At 44.8% G+C, this 12,439-nt stretch overlaps 1 protein-coding gene across 1 annotated transcript in view; it reads right to left on the bottom strand.

Moving 5' to 3' along the window:
- Window positions 1–12,439, bottom strand: part of LOC132403374 (chloride anion exchanger-like) — an 85,606-nt gene that overhangs the window by 5,633 nt on the left and 67,534 nt on the right. The window contains exons 12-18 of the mRNA XM_059986791.1: window positions 10,994–11,100; window positions 9,106–9,175; window positions 8,922–9,014; window positions 8,251–8,346; window positions 1,504–1,737; window positions 791–845; window positions 189–334 (exon numbers count right to left, since the gene is read on the bottom strand). Of these exons, the coding sequence (XP_059842774.1) occupies window positions 189–334; window positions 791–845; window positions 1,504–1,737; window positions 8,251–8,346; window positions 8,922–9,014; window positions 9,106–9,175; window positions 10,994–11,100 (801 nt within the window). The remainder of the gene's footprint in view (window positions 1–188; window positions 335–790; window positions 846–1,503; window positions 1,738–8,250; window positions 8,347–8,921; window positions 9,015–9,105; window positions 9,176–10,993; window positions 11,101–12,439) is intronic.

The following is a 12,439-nucleotide window of genomic DNA, read 5'->3' as shown; positions in this document are numbered from 1 at the left end:
GCAGAAAAGAAGCCCACCAGCCGTGGAGACGATGCTCCCTCACTAAAACCCTGAAAACCTGGCACTGTCTCCTCAAACACTGCCTTGGCCAACACCAAAGAAGTCCACACTGCAACTGCTGGGGCACAAGAAATCCTGAACAACACAGAACGTAGAGGAAAAGCAGCAAGACTATGGGGAGAACACACCTTTCCGTGGCTCAAGTTCACAGTATGGATGGAGTCGTGTCTATCCAGAATATGGAGCATTGCATCATGGATTGTAAGGAAGAATATTTCTGGAGTGATTTCATCATCAAAAAATCCACATCTTTCTAATTTTTCCAGGAGAAGACCTGAAAATAATTAATCAAAGTAATTATATTGAAGTACCTACATTTAAGATCTTTTGCCTCTAATTTCAAATGAAAGACCAACACATGATGAGAAGCTGCTCCCTTGTATCCTGGTCTTGGGGTTACACAGTCAACAGTTGAAACACAATGAAACTATCGACCTACGTAACTCACTTGCTAATACTAACCTGAGCAGATGGGTCCCCACTGAACTCACACCCACCCACCACTTGTCTGTAAATGGTGGAGGCTGAAGGTGCTGGAGATGCCTTGGAAGGTTACATTTACAGCTGGCGTGCCTCAGCAGAGTTGAAAGTGAACAGAGCACATTCCAACATCCAGTGTTCCAGTGTTCTGCCTCTAGTGCTAATCATTGTGAGCTACAGTGAAGTCCCACCCTCAGTATCCTCGGCTGTTCCAAATTCCGTCAGACAGTTAGTGGAAGCTAACACTCACCATCACAAGCAGCAATGTAAACATCAATTTCAAGCCTGACAAATTCTTTCAAGGTCTGTTGGGACAGAAAGTGAAAAACGAGAAACATCATTCGGTGTGCATTTGAGGTACAAAAATGGCAGCAGATTCATAACTTTCTTGTTATTCTAGTCCTGACAAAGCTGCTTCAGCTATTAGTGAAGAGAGGACACTCAGTTCTGTGTCTCAAAATGTGGACTTTGGCACATTTGTTGGCAAACACACAGGACCACTATAAGTGTAAACACACACACTATGGTCACTGGGCCTCTGAAAATGTGAATGTCGTGTGATCACTGGGGCCACTAGAAGTGAAAACACACACCGTGTGGACACTGGGACCACTGTAAGTGGGAACACACTCCATAGGACCACCGGAAATGTGTGCACACTTACTGGGGCCACTGGAAGTGTACACATATGTGATCACCTGGACCACTGGGTGTGTGATCACTGGGACCACTGGAAGTGGAACTCACTGTGTGAGCTATCATCCCACTGGAGATGTGAGCATACAGTATTATTGATCACTGGGTCTGCCAGAAGTGTAAACATGCACTGTGACCACTGGGCCCACTGGAATTGCAAACTCACAGTAAGTGTGATCACTGGGACCACTGGAAATGAAAGTGTGAACACACAGTACTGTTCCCAGATAAGTCACCCAATTAACAGCCTGACCCATTAGTGTTTACCGACTGCAAGCCTTTCATGGCGGACATGTCAAGGAAAGAGACAGCGGCGAAGTCAAAGACGATGCTGTGTAATTCCAGCCTGGGAACATGAATCCCAGCAGGTGGAGATCTCCAGTCAACCCGCAGTGGCAACTCCTGCATGTCTGGTGCTGCGCCTGGGTCCTCCTCACTCTTGTCCTCCTCGTTGTCTGAGTCCTTCGGGTAACTTATGTCAGTGGTCTCCACATACCCTCTCTGCAGAGAGAGAGGAATACAGGGTTAGGGCTGGGGCAGGTTGGCTGCTCTGGTGATCAGATGTTGTAGGGCTATGTCGCAGCTGCCATCCTGAGAAAGGAAATGGGTGGTCTGGAGTCCATCTGATTGTGGGTAGGGGCTGCACATGAGGTGTTGTGGGTGGTCTGGAGTCTGTGTGACAGGGGGTGGGGGCTGCACATGAGGTGTTGTGGGTGGTCTGGAGTCTGTGTGACAGGGGGTGGGGGCTGCACACGAGGTGTTGTGGGTGGTCTGGAGTCTGTGTGACAGGGGGTGGGGGCTGCACATGAGGTGTTGTGGGTGGTCTGGAGTCTGTGTGACAGGGGGTGGGGGCTGCACATGAGGTGTTGTGGGTGGTCTGGAGTCTGTGTGACAGGGGGTGGGGGCTGCACATGAGGTGTTGTGGGTGGTCTGGAGTCTGTGACGGGGTGGGGGCTGCACATGAGGTGTTGTGGGTGGTCTGGAGTCTGTGTGACAGGGGGTGGGGGCTGCACACGAGGTGTGGGTGGTCTGGAGTCTGTGTGATGGGGTGGGGGCTGCACATGAGGTGTTGTGGGTGGTCTGGAGTCTGTGTGACAGGGGGTGGGGGCTGCACACGAGGTGTTGCGGTGGATAGCCACGGGATGGAAAGGCTGCATGGGAAGAAGGGAAGGAGAGGGTATCACTGGTAAATAACTTTTGGTGCAGAGAAAATTTCTGACCCGACCTGCAACAGAACAGGCTGTGCAGATTATTAGGATTAAAATCCAGCTGATGGATAGAAAACTCTGGATATTTTTTCTTGTGAATGTTGCTTATCAGAATCAGAATCAGAATCAGACTTTAATCGCCAAGTACCTGTGCGCATACAAGGAATTTACTTCCGGCAGATGTTGTCTCTCTGCTCATAACAATAATAATAATAAATATAAATGAAAATATAGATTATACATACAAGTAGTGCAATCCAAGTAATAGTTAGCTGACAGTTAACCGGCAGTTAACTGTTCAGCAAAGTGACCGCAGTAGGGAAAAAACTTCTCCAGTGCCTATTAGTCTTAGTCTGGAGGGATCTGAAGCACCTACCAGACGGAAGCAGTTCAAACAGTCCGTGTGCAGGATGGAAGGAATCCTTTATGATGTTCTCCGCCCTCTTCTTCAACCTGGAAGAGTACAGGTCCACAATAGAGGGCAGGAAGGCTCCAATAATGCGCTCGGCAGTCCTCACTGTGCGCTGTAGTCTGGTTCTATCCTGCTTGGTGGCGGCTCCAAACCACACAGTGATGGAGGTGCACAGGACAGACTCAATGACTGCAGTATAGAACTGCAGCACCAATTCCTGAGGCAGACCATATTTCCTCAAGAGCCGCAGGAAGTACATCCGCTGCTGGGCCTTCTTTAGGATGGAGCTGATGTTCTGTGACATAAGGTGCCGATGATGTTGCTGTAAGTAAGTTTTGAATTGGAATTGGATCATTAAAGACCCCATCCAGATTCTGATTCTGATTTATTACCACATGTACATCAAAACACGCAGTGAAATGCATCGTTTGCGTTAAGACCCACCACAATGTGTCACTGCTCAGCAGAACAACCAGGGTCATTTTTAAAGAAAAAGAAGATTTTTTTTCTGTTAATGTGTGATTAATTGGTGAAACTCAGACCAAGTTTTTAGTGTATGGTAAGTGATTTTGGTTCGTTAGGATTCTGTATAATTTGCCTGGTTAGATTTGCTGCTGGATTTTTATAATAAGTACTTTGTTTTGTTACATTGCCAAAGCCTCTATGGTTCATGCACTTGAGTGTACTACTAACCCTTACAACAATGCACAAGGCCACAACCAACAAAAGCAAAACAAATTCCTTTCCTCCCTCCCTCCGTCCAACACATTGACAGCCCCTCAACTCCAGGACAGGCCTCCCCGTCTCCAGTCCCCAATCCCCATCTCCAGCCCCCAATACCCATCTCCAGATCCCGTCTCCAGTTCCCAATCCCTGTCTCCAGACTCATCTCCAGTCTTTGGACTTTCTCTCTTCTTTCTCTGACTGGGCAAAGGTATATAGACGCCTGTAATTGTGTACATCAGACTCGGTGGCACTGCCTGCCCCGTTGGTATATGACTTATTGAAGTCTAGTACAATAAGATGAGACCATAAGACATAGGTGCAGAATTAGGCCATTTAGCCCATTGAGTCTGCTCCGCCATTTCATCTCAACCCCATTTTCGTGCCTTCTTCCCATAACCTTTGATGTCTTGACTAATCAAGAACCTATCGAATTCTGCCTTAAATGCACCCAGTGGCCTGGCCTCCACAGCCACCTGTAGCAACAAATTCCACGGATTCACCACTCTCTGTCTAATGAAATTCCTGCTCATCTCTGCTCTAAGTGGACATCCCTCTATTTTAAGGCTGTGCCCTCAGGTACTAGACTCTCCACCATAGGAAACATCCTCTCCATATCCAGTCTATCTAGGATTTTCTACATTCAATAGGTTTCAATGAGATTCCCCTCATTCTTCTAAAATCCAGTAAATACAGTCCCAGAGCCTTCATACACTGCTTATATGATGTGTCTTTCATTCCCTGAATCATTCTGCCTCCCTCTCTTCTTGAAGAGTGGAATGATTTTTGCAATTTTCCAAACCTGTGGAACCATGTCAGAATCTATTGATTCTTAAAGGATCATTGCTAAAGCCTTTACAATCTCTTCAGCTGCCTTTTAGAACCTTGGTGTGTTGTCCATCGGGTCCAGGTGACTTAACTACATTCAGATCTTTCAGTTTTCCTAGTAATAGCAACTGCACTCACTTCTGCCCCAACACTCTCAAACGTCCGACATACTGCTGGTGTCTTCCACAGTGAAGACTGATGCAAAATACTTGTTCAGTTCATCAGCCATTTCCTTGTCACCTGAAACTATCTCTCCAGCATGATTTCCCAATGGTCCAATATTTACTCTCACCTCTCTTTTACTCTTTTTATATCTGATAAAACTTCTGGTAACATTTTTGATATTATTGGATAACCTACCTTCATATTTCAATTTTTCCTCTCATGTTTTTTAAGCTTATGTCTGCTCTATTACGCCCTCTCTTTTGCTTTTGACTAACCCTGTCAGCCACAGCTGCAATTTGGAAATCCTGCCTTTGGAGTACTTCCTCTTCTTTGGGATGTATCTATCCTGCACCTGTCCACTTCAAATAAACTTCAAATACACTTACAAATACATTTCAAATAAACTTCGGCCATTTCCTCTCTCATGCCTCTGTAATTCCCTTTACTGCAGTGTAGTACCAATACATCTGACATTAGCTTCTCCTTCTCAAATTGCAAGGTGAATTCTGTCATTTTATGATCACTGTTTCCTAAGGGTTCTATTACCTTAAGCTCCCTAATCATATACTCACCGACTCCAGAATTTCTGATCCCCTAGTGAGCTCAAACACAAGCTGCTTCAGAAAGCCACCTCAGAGGCATTCCACAAATTCTCTCAGCATCAACTTAATTTTTCCAATCCATCTGCATATTGAAATACCCCCATGACTAATGTAACATTACTTTTTTGACATGATTTTTCTATCTCTCGCTGTAATTTGTAGACCACATCCTGCCTTCTATTCAGAGGCCTATAAATAACTCCCATTTTGGTTTCCTTACCCTTGCAGTTCCTTAACTCTATCCACAATGATTCTACATCTTCTGATCCTATGTCACCTCTTTCTAAAGATTTCATTTCATTTTTTACCAGCAGAGCCTCTCCTCCTCCTCTCCCCACCTGCCTGTCCTTTTGATAGATTGTGTATCCTTGGATATTAAACTCCCAATTACGAACATCTTTCACTCATAACTTCATGATACTCACAACATGATTCCTGGCAACCTGTACCTGTGCTCAAGGTCATTACTTCGTAAGATGGATGCATTCTGGTAAGATGGGGTGCACTTGGCCACTATAGCCACTCAGGGTCCAATCAGAAGTGCATTTCTTCACCCTGTATATGTTGTTTACAATCAAAGGTCACTGTGGGATGCTAGGAACATCAGGTACTGCAAGACAATCCCATCAGTGAGTTACTCGATAGTGATGGAGTTGGCACTGTTGTTGTGTTTTCACCTGGACTTGTTACCTACCATTGTGCCAAGAAGGTGCACAGTCCAACAAATGGAGTGAATTATTGTCTTGGATGTTTTTATTGGGATCACAACAGCCTACTGGACATTGTTGATGTAGAATTCTGCAAGTCCAGTTCACTGGTTCATTGCCAAAGCCAACAGCAGGGAAGCTGCAATGCCTTGGTTGTGGCAAGGACTAGACCCATACCACGGGGTTACCTGTTGCAGGTGACCAAGGAGAGGGGACACCGAAGCAAAGTGAAAGATTCTCTATGGAGCATGGTGGAATTCAATCAGTGCTGTCCTCCAGTGTTTGCTCAGTGCTTCCCTCCAGTGTTCGCTTATTGCTGTCTTTCAGTGCTGCTCTCCAGTGTTCGCTTGGTGCTGCTCTCCAGTGTGTGCTCAGTGCTGACTTCCAGTTTTTTTCTCAGTGCTGTCTTCCAATGTTTGCTCAGTGCTGTTCTCCAGTGTTCACTTAGTGCTGCTCTCCAGTGTTTGCTCAATGCTGTCCTCCAGTGTTCACTCAGTTCTGCCTTCCAGTGTTTGGTACTGTCCTCTGGTGTTGACTTTGTGCTACTCTCCAGTGTTTGCTCAGTGGAAGAACAAGCTGGATCTGAACAAATTTTTGTAAATCCACAGTCATTCCACTCAGGGACTTGGGCTATATAATTACTTTTTCTTCATGACTGGATGTTTTTCTGTTTGTTACCAAATATGCTATTTCTGCTGTACACTGTGTGTTGTTGGTAATATGATTTGCACCTTGGCCCGGAGGAACACTGTTTTGTTTTGCTGTATTCATATGTGGTTAATTGAACTTGAATTTGAACCTGAGCTTTCTCTCCCACTCTACCTCCTTGATCTGCTCTGCACTTTCCCCGTAGCTGTTCAACTTTATTCTGCATTCTGTTATTGTTTTACCTTGTTCGACCTCAATGTTCAGAGTCTGATCTGTATAAACAACATGCAAGGCAGGCTTTTCACTGTATATGTGATAACAATAAACCAATTCCAATTTAATTGCATTGTGCATACGTAAATTTGCCTTTACCTTGGAGCATGAGGTGAAAGCAAAGGTAAGGAAAGAGCAAGAGGCAGAGGGCAGAGTGGTGTATCAGTAGTAGAGAAGTAGTCTCAGAACTCCAAAGAATCGGGGCTCAATTCCTGATCTGGGGTTCTCCATATCTCAAAGATGCATGAGCTGCTCTCAGTTGCCTGTGGTGTGTGTAGATTGAGTGTAGAGACCGGGGGGGGGGGGGGGGGGGATCGATGGGAATCAGGAGATGTACAGACTTGTCAGTGAGTGTCCTGGTGAAAGACCGCTATGTGTCTGGTGTTCCAGCCTGAGCTGCTGGTTAATCTTTTGCATCAGCTGAGAGAGATCTCACCACCTGAGCATCAGCCCTGAGAACTGGGCTGAAGAGAGGTAGTTTCTGCTGATTGTTATAGCATGGACAGCTGGGTGTACAAGTCTATGGATTGCTGAAGGAGGCACACAGGTAGATAGGATGAGGCTGTTATATGGGTAAGGAAGGCATGTGGGTTGCTGGCCAGGAAGACAAACACAAGAACTTTACGAAACCTTTCTGCAGGCCACAGCTGGAGTATTATACACACCACACTACAGGAAAGATGATTGCTCTGGAGAGGCAGCAGTGGAGATTCAGAGGGATGTTGTGTGCGATGGAGCATCTGTTATGGGGACAGACTGGATAGGCTGGTTTGTTTTCCCTGGAGCAGAGGAGGCTAAGGGCAGGGACCTGGTAGAAGTGCACAAAATTAAGAGAGAATATTTTCAACATTGCACACTACAGGCCTTTCAGCCCACAATGTTGTGCCGACCATAGAAACTACTCTAGAAATTGCCTGGAATTTCCCTACTGCACAGCCCTTTATTTTTCTAAGCACCATGTACCTATCTACGAGTCTCTATTGTATCGGTCTCTACCACAATTGCTGGCAGCCCATTCCACGCACCCAGGTGAGGACTAAGATGTTTATAGGGGATCTGCAGGGACTATTCACATCTAGAGGATTGTGGACCACATTGTTCAAGAGAGTGGTGGAGACAGACATGGTCACGTTCAAGGAGTATCTGACCAGGTGGTGGTAAATGGCTAAGCTGGTCACGTTTTCACAATGAGCTGAAGTCTCTGGGTCTCTGCTGTGTGACTCTACATTTAATAAGCCTGGGTTGATCAGAGTATTATTTTCCAAAGAATATTCTCATTCAGATTAAACGAAAGGCAGGATGAGTGCTTGTGATACAAGTTTCACGTCGCTCTAACTGATCCATGTCTTTTGTAGCTGTGGGCAGAATCTAAAAATATCAGACGCTGAGCTGCTGGAAACGAGTTTGTTGTGAAGGGGTCTGATCTAGTGACTGCCACTGGAACTCACCGTCGTGGCCACGAGCTCTCCTCTCAAAAGCATTTTCTTGATTTTTTGAAGGGCTTTATTCCGCTTCCGGAGAATCCTGAGTGGATTAAACCCAACCTGTGGGAAGAATTAAATCCTGACTGAGAATGCAGATGAAGATCAAATAAAAGATATCAATACCAACTTTTAAAAAACACAAATAAATTTAACCAGTATTTTACAAAAGTCTGTTTTACCAAAAAAATTAAACTCACAACCGTCTTGGTCTGAAACGTTAATTGTACTATTTTCCATAGATTCTGCCTGGCCTGCTGAGTTCCTCAAGTATTTTATGTGTGTTGCCTGGATTTCCAGCATCTGCAGATTTTCTCTTGTTTAAGATAAATAAGCTGTTTTTTATACAACCTAGGTGAGATTTCTGGTGATTAACTGGTGTCATCTGTGAAATGAAACAAATGTTCATTGTTCACTCTGTGGTAAAGGTGCAAGTTTGATGCTGGAAACCAGGCCTTGGTTAAATAGCCAAGTTAGTGCCAGAGTAAATATGGTGGTTGAGATGAGTTAACCTGGTAAGTTTATGAGATGTAAGTTAGTAAATGTTGTCAGGGTTATATAGTTGTGAACAGGGTTGTATTCCCTTATGAGAATTCAGGGATCAATCTTTGAAAGTTCTGTGATGAACAGCAACTCACAGCTTCTGTCAGCTTGGCCCGGAAAAAGTCAATGTTTGCAAAGAAAATGGGTGAAGGACATCGGAAGATCTTCACTCCCTCTGGCTCATAAATCTGCAATAAGACACAAGAGAAATCAGTGCATGCAGGAGCTCACTGAAGGCTTAAATCCCAGTGTTTAAGGTCAGTTGTTTGCTTCACTTACATTGACAAAGTCCTTCCTGTTTCTGTACAGGTCTGTCTCATTGATGTTAGCCAATACAGCACACTGTGGGCTGAAGATAAAAGACAGTCACATGCACACTTATGCTGGTGATGGAAGGGTGCACTGTGCCCACTGAGACCTCAGATTAAGATCCATGCTGAGACCATGGTAACATGGGGCCTGTTTGTCTGCATCACGCTTTCCATGGTGAAATCCAGGCCATACTTTGCTCAGCTTCTCCCACACCAGGTTACGTTCCTTATTCCTCTGCCCCCCTTATTCCTCTTCACCCCGAGCAGGTTTGTCAGAATCGTATACAGCATAGTTACTTAATTAATAGGATGTACAATGATTCAGCAAGTACAGGCCCTTCACTCACCACCTCTGTGTTGACCATGATGCCAAATTAAACAAATCCTTTTTGCCTGCACCTGGCCCCATACCCCACCAATCACTGCCCACCTAAATGTTTCTTCACTGTTATTTTTGTATCTGTCTCCAGTACCACCCTGGCTGTACATTCCAGACACCAACCACTCTGTGTAAACAAAATCTTGCCTTTAAACTTTCCCCAATGTTTCTCCGAAACAGCTGCTGTCCAGTATTTGAATTTCCCATCCTGTAACTAGTGGAAAGACACAGTTACAATACCTGCCCAGACTACACTTGAGGAGCTTGTCCCTTCTCTCCTGCTGGATGTGACTTTACCGAGAATACCTGGTGCTATCACCACAAGTGTGCAGGGGAACAGAACCACCCAGAACTGGGTATGCAGCACAGCCATACCCAGGCATGTATAATGGACAAATCAGTAGGGTCCAAGAGAGGTTTGGAGAGTTAAAAAGAAACACTCATGGTGCATCTATAGTTTCTCACTTCCATCTCCTTCCTCAGTCAGAAAATGCAATGAAAGTTCCTGCTCTTCCACACTGAAGATAATTTCCAGAGAAAGGCACAGGGAGGGTGGGAGGATTGAGAGGGGTACTAATCAAGTAATAGAACAGTGATAATAAAAGCATAAAGGGAGGGGGGAATAGAAGGAGAGGGAGTATCAGAGGTAAGGAGTCAGAAAGGAGAGGGGCATTGAAGGGAGGGGGGAAGAAAGCTGAGAGGACAGGAGAAGGGGTGAAGAGATTCAGGGAGGGAGTGGGGAAGGAGACAAATGGGAAGGGGGTAGTGGAGGAAGGGGATCGGAGGAAGGGAAAAGAAGGAATAGAAAGAAAGGATGAGAAGAGTTTGCAGGAAGGGGAAATAGGAGGGATCAACTGGATGGGTCAGACAAAGACATTGGGATATACCACCATCTTGTTGAATAAAAATTTGCAAATGAGTGATAATGAAAGAAAACTGGCCACTGAACAGCAGATGGAAACATGGAATCTACTTGTTTGTGGAATCTCCATTGTATCTGAGATGAAGTTCCTATAACCAGATCTTTCCACGCCCAACATCTCCAGGACCCGTCCTTTGAAAATTTGATGGTACAACATTTTAAAAAATTAAGACTGAGACCTGAGTCTTTATGAAGGATTTTAAAGGGGGGAGTGTGGTAGAGAGTTTAGAGGGAGTTCAGAAGCTTTAGGATGGGGCAGATAAGGAAGGAGGAGATGGGGCACATGTTAAATTGGGATCAAGTGTGGATCATCAAGGAGAGGCACTTGGTGAAGTACAGTGGAGGCAGCACATCCCGAACACCAACTAGTCTGAGCAAGGCAGAAGAGAATTTCAGAGATAGCACATTGCTGAATACTGAGGTGGTTGAAACATTAAACAACATTGGTGGGCACAGTGTTCACACCAGCTCACAGTTACTGAAGCTGTTTCCTGACATCCAGTTGGCTCTAAACTGAATTCCACTCTAACATTACATGAGTGAGAAGGTACTCACAACTGGGTTCTGAAGACAATGGTCAGCAGCTCAAATCCAACTGCAGCACCGAGCCCAATGTCCAGGCCGAGGAGAACAGCGGCGATGCAGGCCACTATCCAGATCAGCTGTGAACCAACAACATATCAATCGACAGGTCAAACCGTCAAGTGCAGTCAAATACACAGTTCTCCCCATTATTTAGTATGATGCTTTAGGGTACTTGTAGGCACATATAGAATAGGCCTAAGTCAGCATGGGTTCCTTAAGGGAAAATCTCGCCTGACAAATCTGAGGAAATTACATGCAGGATAGACAAAGGAGAGTCAATGGATGTTGTTTACTTGGATTTTCAGAAGGACTTTCACAAGGTGCAACACATAAGGTTACTTAACAAGTTAAGTATTACAGCAAAGATACTAGCATGGATAGAGCATTGGCTGATTGACAGGAGGCAAAGAGTGGGAATAAAGTTGGCTGCCAAAGACTTAACCTGTTCCATGGGGGTTGGTGTTGGAACCCTTTCTTTTCGCATTATATGTCAATGATTTGGATGCCAGAATTGATTATTTTGAGGCCAAGTTTACAGAAGATACAAAAATAGTTGGAGAGGCAGATTATGTTAAGGTAGGAGGGAGTCTGCAGAAGGACTTAGCCAGATTGGGAGAATGGGAAAAAAAGTGGCAGATGGAATATAGTGTAGGGAAGTGTAAGGTCATTCACTCTGACAGAAGGAAAAAAGGCGTAGATGGAGAGAAAACTCAAAAATCTAGGTACAAACGGACTTGGGAGTCTTCTTTAGGATTCTCTAAAGGTTAACTTGCAGATTGAGTCTGTGGTGAGAAAGGTAGATGCAATGCCAGCATTAATTTCAAGAGGACTGGAATATAAATTCAAAGTTGTAATGTTAAGGCTTTATTAGGCACTGGTGAAAGCTCACTTGGAGTATTGAGGGCAGTTTTGGGTCCCTTATCTAAGAAAAATGTCCTAATATTGGAGGCAGTCCAGAAGAGGTTCATGAGAATGATTCCATGAATGAAAGGCTAAACACATGAGGAGGGTTTGATGGCTCCAGGCCTGTACTCGCTGGAGTTTAGAAGAATGGAGGGAGAGATCTCATTGCAACCTGTCAAATATTGAAAGGCCTAGATAGAGTGGATATGAAGAGGATGTTTCCTATGGTGCTTGAGTCCAGGACCAGAAGACACAGCCTCAGAATAGAAGGATGTCCATTTAGAACAGAGGGAATTGTTGCCAGATGGTAGTGGAGTTGCTGGGTATATTTAAAGCAGATGTTGACAGGTTCTTGAATAGTCAAGGTGTCAAATGTTACACAGAAACATAGAAAACCTACAGCACAATACAGGCCCTTCGACCCACAATGCTGTGCTGAACATGTCCTTACCTTAGAAATTGCTCAGGGTTACCCATAGCCCTCTATTTTTCTAAGCTCCATGTACACATCCA

The sequence above is a fragment of the Hypanus sabinus genome, chromosome 13 (genome assembly GCF_030144855.1).
Source record: "Hypanus sabinus isolate sHypSab1 chromosome 13, sHypSab1.hap1, whole genome shotgun sequence".
Classification (NCBI taxonomy): domain Eukaryota; kingdom Metazoa; phylum Chordata; class Chondrichthyes; order Myliobatiformes; family Dasyatidae; genus Hypanus; species Hypanus sabinus.
This window is presented reverse-complemented; position numbering and strand designations above follow the sequence as displayed.